Genomic DNA, 20,138 nt, shown 5'->3' with positions numbered 1-20,138 from the left:
TATATGGATATGGCGGTATTATATGATTTTTTTCTGTCAAAAGTGTGAAAACGGTCCCGGCAGTAGAAGAGTGAAGTTAGGCAATAGTGGAACAGGGAAGGGAAAAGAGCGTTTTCCAGCATTCATCCCACAACTCCAGCAATGTCAATAGAGAGAAGGTATCAGACAACACAGACCTCGTGAGAGTTATATTGTCTTATAATAGTCAGTACTATCGCTACCAATGTAAACTAGACTTTATAGTTTCCTTTTCTACATGATACTTTATACATTTGTTTCTAAATATCGCATCATGGAAAATAATGTCCAGCCTTAAGGTGTAACACGAACCTGTTTGCAAAGAAACTTTCCATCCTTATACGCCACCATGCCATTCTCAGCAAACACGTAGTCAAACTTTTCAACCACTGAAATTACAGCATGGATTACAGAATAAATTACTATGGACAGAGGGCAAGGAAAAAAGCCTGTTTTATACATTCATACATAAACACTATGTGGCCAAAAGTATGTGGACACATGAACATCACACCTATATGAGCTTGTTGGATATACCATGCAGTCCAAACTCATTGACTTTGAAATGGAGTTGGTCCCCCCCTTTTGTGGCTACGATCGCCTCCACTCTTCTGAAAAGGCTGTGCACTAGATTTTGGAGTGTGTCCATGAGAATTTGTGCCCATTTACCCAAAAGAGAATTTGTGAGGTTGGATGAGAGGGCTTGGCTCAATATCAGTGGTTCAATCATCTTAAAGGTGTTGTTCAGCAAATAACCCAAGCACTCAAACGTATGAATGAATAAGATTTGTTTAATTCTTGTATTATTTAATTTTCAGTTTGTTCTTCACTGAAATAAATCTTCACAAAATTTCAGTAATTGCTAACAAGCGATTGTAAATCTCAGTGATTGCAGACAAGCGATTGTAAATGACGTTTCGGCCAACTCTGGCCTTTTTCAAAATCGCTTAAACTGAATGCATGTGTGTCTGCTCGTGTGAAGATTTATTTCAGTGAAGAACAAACTGAAAATTTAATAATACAAGAATTAAACGAATCTTATTCATTCATACGTTTGAGGCCCCATGCACAGGACCGTAAAAAACTGACCCATTCTCTTTCATTGAACGCGGAGACCTTTCCGTAGCACTACGGAAGGGTGTCCGTGCCGTGGAAATGTTCCCGGAATTATGGAACATGTCCGTTCTTTTGCATTTTGCGGGCCGCGCTCCCATACTTTGTATGGGAGCACGGCCCGAAAATGCTACTGTCAGTCGGCGGCCGGCCGTGCCCGCAATCACGGGCCGTGATTGCGGGCACGGTCGTGTGCATGGGGCCTGAGTGCTTGGGTTATTTGCTGAATGACTATTGTGGGTTTGCCAAACCCGAACCCTCACAGCACCTCAACATCTTTACCAGGAGTGCTATCCAATTTTTTTATATATTTTAAAGGTGTTGGATGGGGTTGAGGTCAGCACTCTGTGCGGGCCAACAGAGTTCCTCTACACCAAACTCGTCCCACACGGTCTTTATGGAGTCTTGCTGGAACAGGAAAGGACCTTCCTCAAACTGTTCCCACAAAGCTGGAAGCTACAATTGTGTACGTTTATTTACATGCTTTAGTATAAAAGGGGTTATGTGGGGACCAAAAAGTATTAGCAACGTACTTACTGCAGTATGCGAGTACACTCGCTAATATACAGTCCGGTCCCCTGTCGCGCTGATTCCGAGATTTTCATAGCGCTGCCAGGGGACCGGAAGTCTAGTTACACAGCCTTCTTTTAGGAGGATGATACGACCCTTCGTCGCGTGACCGACCCCGCTGTACTGTATGTGCTCCATACGTTCAGTAACAGATAGAAACACCAGGTGACTGAATGCATGAAGGGCAGGAGGCAAAACTCAGTAGGCAGTACCTATTCTCTAGTCACCATGGCAACCAGGTATTCTCAAGCCTTGAGATATAGAGATATGTGTATGTATGTATACATACATACATACATACATACATAGTATATATGGGATATACGCCACCCAACCATAACTTTAACACCACTGACTGGTAAGGGTACTTTTACACGGCCTGATATGGGCTGTGAAAACGGGCGCCGTTTAACAAGACAGCTCTTTGATCGGCGCACGTTTACTTCTTTCTCAAGGAGCGGACATGCATGGGGATAATCAACCGTTACTACATCAGCTGATCGATGTATATTAGAAAGATATCGGGAGTACAAGTCCACTGCAGTCACATCTATTTTACCATCTTCTCCCAGCTGTTCTTTAATTTTCTCGAAATCAGAACCTCCGACAACTCCAACTTTCACTTTTTTCCTCAAATTCTGCAAAAATTCTGCAATTTCTCTAGTGACTTTCTAAAATACAAAAGATAAAAATTCTCTAAATTTACAGTCCCAAAAATGTACATTATATAGCTCTACCGCACTGTAAATACCCTCACAATTCGCTCCTGTCACCTGTACAGTAGCGGTGTAGAAAATTCACATCAATACGAACTTAAAGAGGCTCTGTCACCAGATTATAAATTGTCTATATTGTACATGATGATCGGCGCTGTAATGTAGATTACAGCAGTGTTTTTTTATTTAGAAAAACTATCATTTTTGACGGAGTTATGACCTATTTTAGCTTTATGCTAATGAGTTTCTTAATGGACAACTGGGCGTGTTTTACTATTTGACCAAGTGGGTGTTGTACAGAGGAGTGCATGACGCTGACCAATCAGCGTCATACACTTCTCTCCATTCATTTACACTGCAGATAGTGATCTAGCTATATCGCTATGTGCAGCCACATACACAAACACTAACATTACTGCAGTGTCCTGACAATGAATAGACATTACCTCCAGCCAGGACGTGATGTCTACTCAGAATCCTGACACTTCTGTAGCGTTTCTGTGAGATTTACAGCAAATGACAGTTGATCAGTATTTAATGGACATTTTTTTTGACTGTCGTGTGAAACAGTCTACTGCACTGGTCTGCTACCTACAGTTGTTGTGAAACTACAAGTTCCAGCATGCTGACAGGCTGCAGCTTATATGGCATGCTGTGACTTGTAGTTTCAGAACACCTAGTAAGTCACAGGTTGCAGTCCCTTGGCCTCCTAGCTGTATAAACCTAAAAAAGAGACTGTACATAAAAGTAATAAATGTGTTCCCAATGACACGATGCTGAAGTTGGTTTCTTATTCGTCCAGTTTCTTATTCAGAGCTGAAGTTGGTTTCTTATTCAGCAGTTACCGAAGTGTCGGGATTGTGAATAGACATCGCGTCCTGGCTGGAGGTGATGTCTATTCACTCTCAAGACACTTTAGTAACGTTAAAGAGGCTCTGTCACCAGATTATCAAATCCCTATCTCCTATTGCATGTGATCGGCGCTGCAATGTAGATAACAGTAACGTGTGTTTTTTGGTTTTTTTAAACGATAATTTTTGGCCAAGTTATGAGCAATTTTATATTTATGCAAATGAGCCTTTCTAATGGACAACTGGGCGTGTTTTCTCTTATTTCCAACTGGGCGTGTATTGTGTTTGTAACATCTGGGCGTGTTTACTTGTTTTACTAGCTGGGCGTTGTGAATAGAAATGTATGATGCTGACATATGATGCTGACAAACACTTCTATTCACAACGCCCAGCTAATAAAACAAGTAAACACACCCAGATGTTACAAACACAATACACGCCCAGTTGGAAATAAGAGAAAACACGCCCAGTTGTCCATTAGAAAGGCTCATTTGCATAAATATAAAATTGCTCATAACTTGGCCAAAAATAACTATCATTATTAAAAAAAAAACAACACGTTACTGTTATCTACATTGCAGCGCCGATTACATGTAATAGGAGATAGGGATTTGATAATCTGGTGACAGAGCCTCTTTAATGTGTGAGTGACAGCACATTGTGATCTCGCAAGATAACTATGTGCGGAGTACATGAATGGAGAGAAGTGTTTGACGCTGATTGGTCAGCGTCACACTTCTCTTTACAACGCCCACTTGGTCAAAAGCTAAAAAATGCCCAGTTATTAAGAAAGTCATTAGCATAAATCTAAAATTGCTCATAACTTCCTCAAACATGATCGTTTTTCTAAATAAAAACCACTGTTATCTACATTACAGCGCCGATCACATTATGTAGGAGATAGGGCACTTATAATCTGGTGATAGAGTCTCTTTAAAGGAGATGGGCGCTATAATGTAGGTGACAGCAGTGCTTTTTATTTTAAAAAAAAAATCTATTTTCACCACTTTATTAGCGATTTTAGATTTATGCTAATGAGTGTCTCAATGGACAACTGGGCGTGTTTTACTATTGACCAAGTGGGCGTTGTACAGGGGAGTGTATAACGCTGACCAATCAGTGACCAATCAGCGTCATGCACTTCTCTCCATTCATTTAGTCAGCGCATAGGGATCCTTTTAGATCGCTATGCGCTGTCTTATACTAACACATTAACGACACTGAAGTGTTTAGACAGTGAATAGATATTCCACGGGATGTCTATTCACAATCCCTGCACTTCGTTACTGTTTTTGTGGTAGTTAGAGCAGAGCAAAGCGTAATCTCGCTGTAACCTGTCATTTACAGCGTTATCTCGCGGGATTACGCTTTCTCTGCTGTAACTACCATAGAAACAGTAACGAAGTGCAGAGATTGTGAATAGACATCCCGTGGAATATCTATTCACTGTCTAAACACTTCAGTATTGTTAATGTGTTAGTATAAGTCAGCACATAGCGATCTAAAAGATCCCTATGCGCTGACTAAATGAATGGAGAGGAGTGCATGACGCTGATTGGTCAGCGTCATACACTCCCCTGTACAACGCCCACTTGGTCAATAGTAAAACACGCCCAGTTGTCCATTGAGAAACTCATTAGCATAAATCTAAAATCGCTAATAAAGTGGTGAACATAGATCGTTTTTTTTTTAAATAAAAAGCACTGCTGTTACCTACATTATAGCGCCGATCTCCTTATGTAGGAGATAGGGCACTTATAATGTGGTGACAGAGCCTCTTTAAATAAATATGCTACTTTCTCCATTTATCAGGCTGCTTTGCTTTTTCCTGCTTTTAAAATTGAAGTCTATAGAGAGGGGAGAGTGGAGGAGACACACATAGTGCAGCTGCTGAGATCTCTACTACACACCATGTAAGGCCTCGTGCACACTTCCGACAGTTATCACGGCCGTTTGTGACGGGTCCGTGTGCCCATTTTAGCGGCCGTGTGCACTCCGTGTTTCCGAGCGCCGAGTATGGTACTGTCCAGGGTGCTGAAAGAGTTAATGGGCTGCACTGATCGGCGGTAACTCTTTCAGCACACTGGACAGTACCATGCTCGGCAAATACAATTTTAATGTAATAATAAAAAAAAAATAATAATAAGTTCATACTTACATTCCTCCTGTCCGGCCTCCAGGGATGACATTTCATCCATGTCGCCGCTGCAGCCGATCACAGGCTGTAGTGGCGGTCACGCACGTCAGAAGGCCGGCCTCCAGGGATGACACTTCATCCCACGTGACCGCGTTGCAGCCAATCACAGGCTGCAGCGGCCTCTGAAGCCAATCACAGGCTGCCGTGTCAGAAAGGAAGGTCGGACTGGAGGAAGAAGAGGGACTCGTCACCAAGACAACGACCGGGTACGTATGAACTGCTTTTTATTTGATTTTTAATCAGCAGCCTCTTTTTTCTATCAGTGATTGATAGAGACAAGTGGCTGCCGATTAGTGTAATATTTTTCTAATGTTTTTCTGCCCGCCCGGCGGTTGCTAAGCAACGGCTCCGTCACACACGGACGGCACACAGATGCCTTCCGTGTGCCTTCAGGTTTTTTTTGACGGCCCCATTGACTTGCATGGGCCTCACGGTCACGGAATCTCGGACCAAAGTAGGACATGCTCTACTTTGGATCGGAACGATGCAACGGGACCGTCAAAAAAACTGACGTGTGCATGGCCCCATTGAAATGAATGGGTCAGGGTGCTAGCCGTCAGAAAAGCGGCTAGCACCCTGAAGGAAAAAACTGAAGTGGGCATGGGGCCTAAGATAGCCCTCCTAGTATTACTATGCCAGATAAGACAAGACTCTACCACAGTTCAGAGTGAGGCAATAAATCAATTAGCAGCCTCCCCCTCCCCTCTCCATAGACTTCTGTGTGTGAGGCTGGAGACAGATTACTTAGAGATAAGAAACTGAGTGATGGGAAGGAGGAGGAAAGCAGCCTCATAAGTAGAGAAGAAAGAATAATTCTTTAATAACATATATGACAGTTTTTTTTATATTCCCTGGTTTATTGCGTGTACACAGAGCTGAATTCCTATTCAGAACTGACATTAATTACAGCCGTTTATAAAGCTAATATGACGTATATGTGACGTGCACCAGGAGACAAAGAGAATTACCATATAATAGTAAATGTTTACATTACACAATGTGGTCACGATAATTTACCACATACAATGTTCATGTTTACATAATGTGATAAAGAGAAGGTTATGTGAACAGATGGAATTCCTGTTTGTTAACTGACACAACAGAATAAATAAATGGTTACCATTCTCCATATCGATACGTTAGCAAAAAGTTTAATTGCTTAATTTTTCCCCATCATTTCTCAAAATGATTTTTGACATCAAACACTGAGACGTTAACACCAGTGTGTGTTGGACCCAATTTACTTCAGGGTTGGCAGTTCAGTCATCGTCACAGGTAAAATAACGCTGCCTACATCATTATCTGTTTAATAATTGTGACTGGAAGTTTTGACGGCGCCTCTAACCCAAATGTTACCTGGGTCTTACCCATTCATAACTAAAACTCTGTTCACATGTGTATCGGACACTCATTGAAGAGCATCTGACACTAGTTCTAAGTACCCAAATGCGATATCTTATCTGACGTCACCCTAAGTCTTTGTTCACTTCTGCGTCAGGGATCCGTTCAGGCGTTCCATCGGAGCCGTCTGTCAGAACAAAAGCCTGACTGAAACAAACGGAAGCCGTAGGTTTCCATTTGCATCACCATTGATTTCAATGGTGACGGGTCTGGTGCAAATGGTTTCTGCTTCTCTCTGTTGTGCAAGGGTTCAGTCGTTTTGATGGAAGCAATACCGTAGTCGACTGCGCTATTCATTCTGTCAAAATGACGGAACCCTTGCACAACAGACACAGACGGAAACCATTGACACCGGATCTGTCACCGCTGAAATCAATGGTGATGCAAACGGAAACCCATGGTTTCTGTTTGTTTCAGTCAGGGTTCTGTTCACGGGGTTCCCCTGACAGAAAGGTCTGACGGAACGCCTGAACGGAGCTCTGACGCAGATGTGAACGAAGCCTTAGCATTTTGGTGTTGGTTTTGTCAAAATCAGTTCAGCCGTTCCAGAGATATAAGCCATATATATATGCCACGGGGGCGGTAAGAATAGTCTTTCTCCTGGGGTGGTGTTTCTGTGTGCAGAGAGAGAATATTGCCTGGCACCAAAATCAGAGCTATATATATATATATATATACACACACATATATATACACACACACACCAAATATGAGATATGGCGTTTGGTTACTTAAAACTAGGGATAGTCTCTATTGTAGGATTTATGTCATAAATGGTAGAAATAAAGCTCAATATGCCGCACTAATCCAGTAAAATATTGGACACAACAAAGAAAGTATGATAGTCTCCATTATAGTAAATATCACGCATCTGGCACAGGTCGTGTCCTTCATGTGACAAATTTGGAACCACTGTCATTTTAACTAATCTGTGCCTATGGGGAGAAAAAAAAAAAAAGTAAAACGAGAAGACAGACGAGACCCAATCAAACTTATTCAAATTAACGAAAAAAGTGTCCATCTTCACAATTTGTTACCAGCCTTGGTGCCGACAACATGTTCAGGTCAGTCTGAACGATACTGAATATGATGCGGGGCATTTCTCTCTGTATATTCGCAGTGTGAGATCAGTGACCCGAAGTCATTTAACCCTTTAAAAATACCAGTTACTTATTCCAATCTGGAAAAAGTGTCCAGAACCTGTTCGAGCCAGGCTGATATCGACTGATTTTGATGCGGAGGATCCCTCTCTGTATGTGGGCAGTGTGAGATCAGTGGCCCAAAGTCATTTAACCCTATAAATCACACTTTGCATTGCCAACTTTGATGCCCATCTTTGTGCCAGCTCTTTCTGTTTTTAGGTTGTTTTAAAGTGTTTTCACTTCTGGGCAGCTTGGTGCAACGTATTTTATTATTAACATAAGTTATATGTTCATAAAGAAACAAAAATACTGAAAACGCGAATAAGAAACTGGACAAATAAGAAACCAACTTCAGCATCGTCCCAATGACACACATGGGAATAGTGATACTATAAAGCTAAGAGCAAGGGCAGAGAGAATAAACATATGTGAGGTCAAGGCAAGAAATAAACCACACCGTACAGCATATACAATACAAAGACAACTCCCAAGCTGTTCTTCCGCACTTTCACTGTCAGGGAATGATGAGAGTTGTAGTTCCACAATCGGCTCTGCAGCCCTAGGCAAGAGAGTGGACACAATTACCTGCCTAGCAGCGGTCAATGTACCGTCCACATCAAATAAGCAGAGCACATCTTCTCTTCCAGCCATAGCAGCACTCAGAAGCGGTAACTTGTTTCCTTATGAATGAAGTGTCTGCTCTCAGCTTCCGTGGTCCGGCCACATCACTACTTCCTGATCACATAGGCAGCGCTGTAAATGACAGGAAAGGAGAAACTACAACTCCCACAAGCGCTATTCGTGTCTAGACGTAACGTGACTGTACCGCGTTGCATGATGGGATGTATAGTTTGTGATAGCGTGTGTGCCCTGTGACAGGTACGTCCTGTGTACGGTTCTTATGTGTTATGACACCGGGACTATGTGTGTAACCTAACCTGATAGTCTGTGTTGTAGAGCGGGAGCAGAGGCCAGGAGGGGGTCAAGTACCTGCCTGTAGGATGCCATACCCTCCAACATTTCACAATGGTAAAGTGCGCTGCCCCTCGGGGGTGACAAAAAGGGTATGGAGCATGCCGGGAAATTTTAAACCAACCTCTTAGGCCTCATGCACACGACCGTATTTTTTCCCACCCGTAAATACTGGCGTAAATACGGGTCCGGTGTCACACGTATTCCACCCGTTTTGCACCAGTATTTACGAACCCGTGCTCGTAAATATGGGTCCGGTGTCACACGTATTCCACCCGTATTTACGAGCACGTTTTTGGCGGCAAAATAGCACTGCACTAATCGGCAGCCCCTTCTCTCTATCAGTGTAGGATAGAGAGAAGGGACAGCCTTTTCTGTAATAAAAGTTAAAGAAATTCATACTTACCCGGCCGTTGTCTTGGTGACGCGTCCCTCTCTTCACATCCAGCCCGACATCCCTGGATGACGCGGCAGTCCATGTGACCGCTGCAGCCTGTGATTGACCTGTGATTGGCTGCAGCGGTCACATGGCCTGAAACGTCATCCAGGACGTCGGGCCGGATGTCGAGAAGGACGCGTCACCAAGGCAACGGGCGGGAGACCGGACTGGAGGAAGCAGGAAGTTGCCGGTAAGTATGAACATCTTTTATTTTTATTTTTTACAGGTTTATACTGATCGGTAGTCACTGTCCAGGGTGCTGAAAGAGTTACTGCCGATCAGTTAACTCTTTCAGCTCCCTGGACAGTGACTATTTACTGACGTCGCTTAGCAACGCTGCCGTAATGACGGGTGCACACATGTAGCCACCCGTTATTACGAGAGCGCCATAGACTTCTATGGACTGTCCGTGCCGTTATTACGGCCAGAAATAGGACATGTTCTATCTTTTTTAACGGAACGGGCACCTTCCCGTGAGAAAACGGGAAGGCACCCGTCGCCAATAGAAGTCTATCAGCCCGTTATTACGGGTCGTGATTACGACCCGTAATAACGGGAGTTTTTACGGTCGTGTGCATGAGGCCTTATGCTGTGACCATTTTTAACCCTTTTGCTGCCGGGGGTTCTCTGGTAGTCAGGGTAATTGTCAAACCTCCGACAACTACAAATACAACCTGAATTCTAGAATCAAAATTCCACATTATACCCCCAAACTAAAGGCTGGGTTCACACGACCATGTTACGTCCGTAATGTACGGAACGTATTTCGGCCGGAAGAACCGGACCGAACACAGTGCAGGGAGCCGGGCTCCTAGCATCATAGTTATGTACGATGCTAGGAGTCCCTGCCTCTGCGTGGAACTACTGTCCCGTACTGAAAACATGATTACAGTACGGGACAGTTGTCCTGCAGCGAGGCAGGGACTCCTAGCGTCGTACATCACTATGATGTTAGGAGCCCGGCTCCCTGCATTGTGTTCGGTCCGGGTCTTCCGGCCGAAATACGTTCCGTACATTACGGACGTAACATGGTCGTGTGAACCCAGCCTCAGTCTTGGCAGCTCCTGAGCGGGGCAGTTAGGGAGCAGGGCAAGTCTCCATCAATGGTGGGCGATCTGATGACCAAATGTAATACCCACAGTAAACGCTAATATAGCGACTAAATAAGAGAATAAGAAAACTTATTTTAAATTAGTTTTAATTACTTTTTTAAATACTATAATATTACAAGTCCAGCAGTAAAATAGACATTTATAAACACCAATTATAGGCATCAATGAAAGAATCCTTCATTACACCACTGCCCCTATAGATAGGGCCACACAGACCCCCCTGTAGATATCGCCACACAGACCCCCCTGTAGATATCGCCACACAGACCCCCCTGTAGATATCGCCACACAGACCCCCCTGTAGATAGTGCCACACAGACCCCCCCTGTAGATAGCGTCACACACAGACCCCTGTAGATAGCGTCACATACAGACCCCCTGGAGATAGCGTCACACACAGACCCCCTGTAGATGGCGTCACAAACATTCCCCTGTAGATAATGCCACACAGACCCCATGTAGATAGCGTCACACACATTCCCCTGTAGATAATGCTACACAGACCCCGTGTAGATAGCGTCACACACATTACCCTGTAGATAATGCCACACAGACCCCGTGAAGATAGCGCCACACACATTCCCCTGTAGATAATCCCACACAGACCCCGTGTAGATAGCGTCACACACATTCCCCTGTAGATAATGCCACACAGACCCCGTGTAGATAGCGCCACACACATTCCACTGTAGATAATGCCACACAGACCCCGTGTAGATAGCGTCACACACATTCCTCTGTAGATAATGCCACACAGACCCCGTGTAGATAGTGCCACACACATTCCACTGTAGATAATGCCACACAGACCCCGTGTAGATAGCGTCACACACATTCCCCTGTAGATAATGTCACACAGACCCCGTGTAGATAGCGTCACACACATTCCCCTGTAGATAATGCCACACAGACCCCGTGTAGATAGCGTCACACACATTCCCCTGTAGATAATGCCACACAGACCCCGTGTAGATAGCGCCACACACATTCCCCTGTAGATAATGCCACATAGACCCCGTGTAGATAGCGCCACACACATTCCCCTGTAGATAATGCCACACAGACCCCGTGTAGATAGCGCCACACACATTCCACTGTAGATAATGCCACACAGACCCCGTGTAGATAGCGCCACACACATTCCCCTGTAGATAATGCCACATAGACCCCGTGTAGATAGCGCCACACACATTCCCTTGTAGATAATGCCACACAGACCCCGTGTAGATAGCGCCACACACATTCCCCTGTAGATAATGCCACACAGACCCCGTGTAGATAGCGCCACACACATTCCACTGTAGATAATGCCACACAGACCCCGTGTAGATAGCGTCACACACATTCCCCTGTAGATAATGCCACACAGACCCCGTGTAGATAGCGCCACACACATTCCCCTGTAGATAATGCCACACAGACCCCGTGTAGATAGCGCCACACACATTCCCCTGTAGATAATGCCACACAGACCCCATGTAGATAGCGTCACACACATTCCCCTGTAGATAATGCCACACAGACCCCGTGTAGATAGCGTCACACACATTCCCCTGTAGATAATGCCACACAGACCCCGTGTAGATAGCGTCACACACATTCCCCTGTAGATAATGCCACACAGACCCCGTGTAGATAGCGTCACACACATTCCCCTGTAGATAATGCCACACAGACCCCGTGTAGATAGCGCCACACACATTCCACTGTAAATGCCACACAGACCCTGTGTAGATAGCGCCACACACATTCCCCTGTAGATAATGCCACATAGACCCCGTGTAGATAGCGCAACACACATTCCCTTGTAGATAATGCCACACAGACCCCGTGTAGATAGCGCCACACACATTCCACTGTAGATAATGCCACACAGACCCCGTGTAGATAGCGTCACACACATTCCCCTGTAGATAATGCCACACAGACCCCGTGTAGATAATGCCACACAGACCCCATGTAGATAGTGCCACACAGACCCCGTGTAGATAGCGCCCCACAGACCCCGTGTAGATAGCGCCACACAGAACCCCCTGTAGATAATGCCACACAGACCCCGTGTAGATAGTGCCACACACATTCCCCTGTAGATAATGCCACACAGACCCCGTGTAGATAGTGCCACACACATTCCCCTGTAGATAATGCCACACAGACCCCGTGAAGATAGCGCCACACACATTCCCCTGTAGATAATGCCACACAGACCCCGTGTAGATAGCGTCACACACATTCCCCTGTAGATAATGCCACACAGACCCCGTGAAGATAGCGCCACACACATTCCTCTGTAGATAATGCCACACAGACCCCGTGTAGATAGCGTCACACACATTCCCCTGTAGATAATCCCACACAGACCCCGTGTAGATAGCGTCACACACATTCCCCTGTAGATAATGCCACACATTCCCCTGTAGATAATGCCACACAGACCCCGTGTAGATAGCGTCACACACATTCCTCTGTAGATAATGCCACACAGACCCCGTGTAGATAGCGTCACACACATTCCCCTGTAGATAATGTCACACAGACCCCGTGTAGATAGCGTCACACACATTCCCCTGTAGATAATGCCACACAGACCCCGTGTAGATAGCGTCACACACATTCCACTGTAGATAATGCCACACAGACCCCGTGTAGATAGCGTCACACACATTACCCTGTAGATAATGCCACACAGACCCCGTGAAGATAGCGCCACACACATTCCCTTGTAGATAATGCCACACAGACCCCGTGTAGATAGCGCCACACACATTCCACTGTAGATAATGCCACACAGACCCCGTGTAGATAGCGTCACACACATTCCCCTGTAGATAATGCCACACAGACCCCGTGTAGATAATGCCACACAGACCCCATGTAGATAGCGCCACACAGACCCCGTGTAGATAGCGCCCCACAGACCCCGTGTAGATAGCGCCACACAGAACCCCCTGTAGATAATGCCACACAGACCCCGTGTAGATAGTGCCACACACATTCCCCTGTAGATAATGCCACACAGACCCCGTGAAGATAGCGCCACACACATTCCCCTGTAGATAATGCCACACAGACCCCGTGTAGATAGCGTCACACACATTCCCCTGTAGATAATGCCACACAGACCCCGTGAAGATAGCGCCACACACATTCCTCTGTAGATAATGCCACACAGACCCCGTGTAGATAGCGTCACACACATTCCCCTGTAGATAATCCCACACAGACCCCGTGTAGATAGCGTCACACACATTCCCCTGTAGATAATGTCACACAGACCCCGTGTAGATAGCGTCACACACATTCCCCTGTAGATAATGCCACACAGACCCCGTGTAGATAGCGTCACACACATTCCACTGTAGATAATGCCACACAGACCCCGTGTAGATAGCGTCACACACATTACCCTGTAGATAATGCCACACAGACCCCGTGAAGATAGCGCCACACACATTCCCTTGTAGATAATGCCACACAGACCCCGTGTAGATAGCGCCACACACATTCCACTGTAGATAATGCCACACAGACCCCGTGTAGATAGCGTCACACACATTCCCCTGTAGATAATGCCACACAGACCCCGTGTAGATAATGCCACACAGACCCCATGTAGATAGCGCCCCACAGACCCCGTGTAGATAGCGCCACACAGAACCCCCTGTAGATAATGCCACACAGACCCCGTGTAGATAGTGCCACACACATTCCCCTGTAGATAATGCCACACAGACCCCGTGAAGATAGCGCCACACACATTCCCCTGAAAGATAATGCCACACAGACCCCGTGTAGATAGCGTCACACACATTCCCCTGTAGATAATGCCACACAGACCCCGTGAAGATAGCGCCACACACATTCCTCTGTAGATAATGCCACACAGACCCCGTGTAGATAGCGTCACACACATTCCCCTGTAGATAATCCCACACAGACCCCGTGTAGATAGCGTCACACACATTCCCCTGTAGATAATGCCACACATTCCCCTGTAGATAATGCCACACAGACCCCGTGTAGATAGCGTCACACACATTCCCCTGTAGATAATGTCACACAGACCCCGTGTAGATAGCGTCACACACATTCCCCTGTAGATAATGCCACACAGACCCCGTGTAGATAGCGTCACACACATTCCCCTGTAGATAATGCCACACAGACCCCGTGTAGATAGTGCCACACACATTCCCCTGTAGATAATGCCACACAGACCCCGTGTAGATAGCGCCACACACATTCCCCTGTAGATAATGCCACACAGACCCCGTGTAGATAGTGCCACACACATTCCCCTGTAGATAATGCCACACAGACCCCGTGTAGATAGCGCCACACACATTCCCCTGTAGATAATGCCACACAGACCCCGTGTAGATAGTGTCACACACATTCCCCTGTAGATAATGCCACACAGACCCCGTGTAGATAGCGCCACACACATTCCACTGTAGATAATGCCACACAGACCCCGTGTAGATAGCGTCACACACATTCCCCTGTAGATAATGCCACACAGACCCCGTGTAGATAGCGCCACACACATTCCCCCGTAGATAATGCCACACAGACCCCGTGTAGATAGCGCCACACACTCCACTGTAGATCATGCCACACAGACCCCATGTAGATAGCGTCACACACATTCCCCTGTAGATAATGCCACACAGACCCCGTGTAGATAGCGTCACACACATTCCCCTGTAGATAATGCCACACAGACCCCGTGTAGATAGCGTCACACACATTCCCCTGTAGATAATGCCACACAGACCCCGTGTAGATAGCGCCACACACATTCCACTGTAGATAATGCCACACAGACCCCGTGTAGATAGCGCCACACACATTCCCCTGTAGATAATGCCACACAGACCCCGTGTAGATAGCGTCACACACATTCCTCTGTAGATAATGCCACACAGACCCCGTGTAGATAGCGTCACACACATTCCCCTGTAGATAATGTCACACAGACCCCGTGTAGATAGCGTCACACACATTCCCCTGTAGATAATGCCACACAGACCCCGTGTAGATAGCGTCACACACATTCCCCTGTAGATAATGCCACACAGACCCCGTGTAGATAGTGCCACACACATTCCCCTGTAGATAATGCCACACAGACCCCGTGTAGATAGCGCCACACACATTCCCCTGTAGATAATGCCACACAGACCCCGTGTAGATAGTGCCACACACATTCCCCTGTAGATAATGCCACACAGACCCCGTGTAGATAGCGCCACACACATTCCCCTGTAGATAATGCCACACAGACCCCGTGTAGATAGTGTCACACACATTCCCCTGTAGATAATGCCACACAGACCCCGTGTAGATAGCGCCACACACATTCCACTGTAGATAATGCCACACAGACCCCGTGTAGATAGCGTCACACACATTCCCCTGTAGATAATGCCACACAGACCCCGTGTAGATAGCGCCACACACATTCCCCTGTAGATAATGCCACACAGACCCCGTGTAGATAGCGCCACACACTCCACTGTAGATCATGCCACACAGACCCCATGTAGATAGCGTCACACACATTCCCCTGTAGATAATGCCACACAGACCCCGTGTAGATAGCGTCACACACATTCCCCTGTAGATAATGCCACACAGACCCCGTGTAGATAGCGTCACACACATTCCCCTGTAGATAATGCCACACAGACCCCGTGTAGATAGCGCCACACACATTCCACTGTAGATAATGCCACACAGACCCCGTGTAGATAGCGCCACACACATTCCCCTGTAGATAATGCCACATAGACCCCGTATAGATAGCGCCACACACATTCCCTTGTAGATAATGCCACACAGACCCCGTGTAGATAGCGCCACACACATTCCACTGTAGATAATGCCACACAGACCCCGTGTAGATAGCGTCACACACATTCCCCTGTAGATAATGCCACACAGACCCCGTGTAGATAATGCCACACAGACCCCATGTAGATAGCGCCACACAGACCCCGTGTAGATAGCGCCCCACAGACCCCGTGTACATAGCGCCACACAGAACCCCCTGTAGATAGCGCCCCACAGACCGCCCCCTGTAGATAGTGCCACACAGACGCCCTGTAGATAGTGCCACACAGTCCCCTTGTGTGTGTGTGTGTGTATATATATATATTAGTGCCACATGTATATAGTTCTACACAGCAATTCCCCCCTGTATATAGCGCTACACAGCCCCCCTCCCACACAGCTCCTTAAAAAAAAAAAAGATTGTACTTACCTTGCCCCGTTCCCGCGACAGTCAGAGCGCTACACTGCCTCACCGGCGGAACGAATGTGAAGACCGGCGTGATGTGACGTCATCACACAGGCCAGCACGACTCCCAGCGCCTTATAGGCTGCATGCTTAATGTGGCCTGCAGCGTATACAGGGGCGTAGCTAAAGCCTTATGGGCCCCGATGCAAAGGTTGTTCTTGACCCCCGCCCCCCCCCCCCCAAAATTTCTCATGGCAGATAGCTTTCAGCTGCATCGCTGGGTCTCCTAAGTGATCCAACAATGCAGCACTAGCAGCCGGGGGCGTCACTAAGGACTTAAAACATCAGGGGGAATAGCCCCAATACATATCTGCCCCCCCAACAAAATGTGTGTGTGTGTATATATATATATATATATATATATATATATATATATATGAGATAGCATATCTATAGCAATATGACCCTATAGCTACGGATAGGATTAGATACAGCGGCTCAGCAGACCGTATCACACATTATAGGATTAGATACAGTGGCGCAGCAGACTGTATCACACATGATAGGATTAGATATAGGGCCCAGCAGACTGTATCACACATGATAGAATTAAAGAGGCTCTGTCGCCAGATTATCAAACCCCTATCTCCTATTGAATGTGATCGGCGCTGCAATGTAGATAACAGTAACGTTTGTTTTTTTTTAAAACGATCATTTTTGCCCAAGTTATGAGCAATTTTATGTTTATGCAAATGAGCTTTTCAATGGACAACTGGGCGTGTTTTCTCGTTTTACCAACTGGGCGTGTTTTCTCATTTTACCAACTGGGCGTGTATTGTGTTTTTACCAATTGGGCATTGTGAATAGAAGTGTATGACGCTGACAAATCAGCATCATACACTTCTCATCGTTCCCACCCAGCTTCTTTCACTGCAGACACACAGCGTGACGTCACCCACAGGTCCTTCAACCTTGTCGTCAGACAGAGCAGATACATCGGCTCCAGGCGTCCAAAAGGTTAATATGCTCGTCTCTAGGGAGTTTACTATGCTTACCTGCACATGGTGATGCTGCTGCAAATTCAACTGTATGCCTGGAGCTGATGTGTCTTCTCTCTTCCGACGCCAAGGTTGAAGGATCTGTGGGTGACGTCATCATTCCCAGCCAGCTTCTTTCACTGCAGACACAGTGCATGTGTGATACTGTTTGTTGGACCATGTATCTAAGCCTAAGGTAGGCTTAGATACGGGTTCCAGCAGACAGTAATCTGATACAGTATAAGATTACTTATACTCTGCTAGGGCCCTGTATCTAAGCCTAACACACGTTAAAGGGGTTGTCCAATAGCTGATGGGTTGGGGTCCGACTCCCGGGACCCCCACCAATCAGCTGTTTTGAAGGGGGTTCAGAGCTCATGACTGCAGTTTCCGAGACGTTAAAACGAGGGGGGTGGCCCCCTCTGACAGCTCATCGGTGCCCCCACAACGCAATCGTGGGGTGCCGATAGTTGTCATGGCAGCCCAGGGGCCTAATGAAGGCCCCCAGGACTGCCTTCATGCTGCCTCTGTTAAGCCCAGCCTGTAAAAATTACTATATAGTGCAATACATTAGTATTATAGTATAGTAGCGAGTGTTACAATATAGCATTATTGAACGCGCCAAAAAATGTAAACCACCAAAATCGCAGTTTTTTTTGTCAACTTCGCTCTAAGAAATTTTTTAACAAAAAGTGATCAAAAAGCTGTTTGTACCAATAAAAACTTCAGCTCATCCCGCAAAAAATAAGACCTCACACTGCTCAATCCACAGAAAAATAAAAAAGTTATGGCTCTCAGAATGTGGTGAAATAAAGCAAATTTTTGTTTTAACAAAAAGTTTTTTTTATTTAAAGTAGTAAAATATAAAAAAACCTATATAAATTTGGTATCACCGTAACCCTATTGAGCCACAGAATAAAGATAAGTTGTTGTTTTTACTGCACGGTAGAAGCCGTAAAAACGAAACCCAAAAAGCAATGGAGGAATTGCAGTTTTTTTCCAATTTCAGCCTGCAAAGAATTTTTTTGCAGTACATTTTATGGTACTTTAAATGGTACCAATAGAAACTACAGCTCCTCCCGCAAAAAAATAAGCCCTCACACCAGTCTAATGACGGAAAAATAAAAAAGTTATGGCTCTTGGAAAACGGGGAGTGAAAAACGAAAATCAAAAAATTATTAAGGATTAAGGGTTAATTTACCACTCAATGGTCCACGTGTGTCATGTTACTTTTTTGGGACAAAGTACAGATACCAGGAATAAAGTCGGACATCTTTTTTTTTAAGGGATTTGAAGATGGAAATCGATCTGCACGTAAGATGTGTTGGGTGATATTCCGGAAGGAGAAATGGCCACCCCACCTGTTTACCATTTTAGACTAAAAGCTGATTGAGATGCCTCCTAGAAGAATATACAGAAGCTCTTTTGGCTTGTTGTAGTTGTATCGGTTGGGTTGTCTGGTTGCTCTGTTGGGGAGGTCGATCACTTACATGGTCTTGTCCTTCTCTATCAGGTTACATCACCATGGCACAGATCATCAGTAGGTCCCTGTGGATCAGACCACCGTTCTTAGTGCGGTTGTGGAAATCTAAAGTACCTTGCAGAACCTCCTATATTGGATGTGGGAGAATTACTCGCCCTTCACATGGAGATGTTTCCCAGTTATCTACAAATAAGATCCGGCATATAGGAACCACAAGCTCATTCTGCGCTTCTTCACCCCTCAGCACAAAGACTGAGGACTCCGTTAAGTTTAATTTGATCTACAAGTTTTCAGCAATAAGGTTCTGCAGGGTGGTTTCCAGACTGAAGCTTGTGCAGACCACGTTGACTGTGTTTATTCTCCCCCCTATGTATTATTACTATTTGCAAGGACAAGTCACAGAGTTTTCTGTTATTTATTGCACTGGAACCGCTCTTTTTGCTGGTGTCATGCTGTATGGTCTTAGCTATTACCTGCGCAGAATTATTGGGATGCTGTATGTGGATGACAACCTAACAACGTTGAAGGTTTCCTATTTGACGTTTTGGGGAAACAGAAAAGATATCTTTGTTCCAATTGACGATGTGAAACAGTTTTCAGAAACAGGAGATGGCGAGCAGGAGACTCTCCGTCAGTTTGCAAGATACAGCAAACCTGATCTTCTGTATTTCACCACTCGCTATGGTTATGTCCTGGATAGAGAGAAGTTTACTTCTGTTTTTGGAGAATTCAAATAAGTTAATATTGAAGAGGTTTTTTTTAACCTTTTAGTCTATTTTCAGACCTTGTCCTATATTTGGTCATCTACTCACAGTAAACTTACAGTAAAATGAGCTGATACTGGTT

At 45.6% G+C, this 20,138-nt stretch overlaps 2 protein-coding genes across 6 annotated transcripts in view; one reads left to right on the top strand and one right to left on the bottom strand.

Moving 5' to 3' along the window:
- The window catches only part of PMM2 (phosphomannomutase 2), a 27,432-nt gene extending 18,027 nt beyond the window's left edge, over positions 1-9,405 (bottom strand). The window contains exons 1-4 of one of the 2 annotated variants that reach the window (XM_075831316.1): positions 9,387-9,405; positions 8,594-8,761; positions 2,261-2,372; positions 331-407 (exon numbers count right to left, since the gene is read on the bottom strand). In XM_075831316.1, coding sequence (XP_075687431.1) covers positions 331-407; positions 2,261-2,372; positions 8,594-8,659 — 255 coding nt within the window. In that variant the 5' untranslated portion in view covers positions 8,660-8,761; positions 9,387-9,405. Of the gene's footprint in view, positions 1-330; positions 408-2,260; positions 2,373-8,593; positions 8,845-9,386 lie in introns of those variants that run through there. The other variant, XM_075831315.1, reaches the window with a different exon arrangement.
- On the top strand, positions 8,761-20,138 carry TMEM186 (transmembrane protein 186). 4 transcript variants are annotated; one of them, XM_075831320.1, is made up of 3 exons: positions 8,761-8,887; positions 8,966-9,037; positions 19,323-20,138. In XM_075831320.1, exons 2-3 carry the CDS (start codon positions 9,010-9,012, stop codon positions 20,027-20,029), a joined length of 735 nt encoding a protein of 244 aa, XP_075687435.1. In that variant the 5' UTR covers positions 8,761-8,887; positions 8,966-9,009; the 3' UTR covers positions 20,030-20,138. The 4 variants fall into 4 exon arrangements, with proteins under 4 accessions (XP_075687435.1, XP_075687433.1, XP_075687432.1 ...); XM_075831318.1 differs by lacking the exon at positions 8,966-9,037 and adding an exon at positions 19,096-19,123 and having other exon boundaries at positions 8,762-8,887; XM_075831319.1 differs by lacking the exon at positions 8,761-8,887 and adding an exon at positions 19,096-19,123 and having other exon boundaries at positions 8,898-9,037.

Source organism: Rhinoderma darwinii, chromosome 6 (genome assembly GCF_050947455.1).
Source record: "Rhinoderma darwinii isolate aRhiDar2 chromosome 6, aRhiDar2.hap1, whole genome shotgun sequence".
NCBI lineage: Eukaryota > Metazoa > Chordata > Amphibia > Anura > Rhinodermatidae > Rhinoderma > Rhinoderma darwinii.
This window is presented reverse-complemented; position numbering and strand designations above follow the sequence as displayed.

Bases quoted from the DNA above. Each gene is read 5' to 3' on its own strand.
- TMEM186 (XM_075831319.1), top strand. The intron at 19,124-19,322 runs GTAAGATGTGTT...CTTCTCTATCAG, and splicing joins AGATGGAAATCGATCTGCAC to GTTACATCACCATGGCACAG.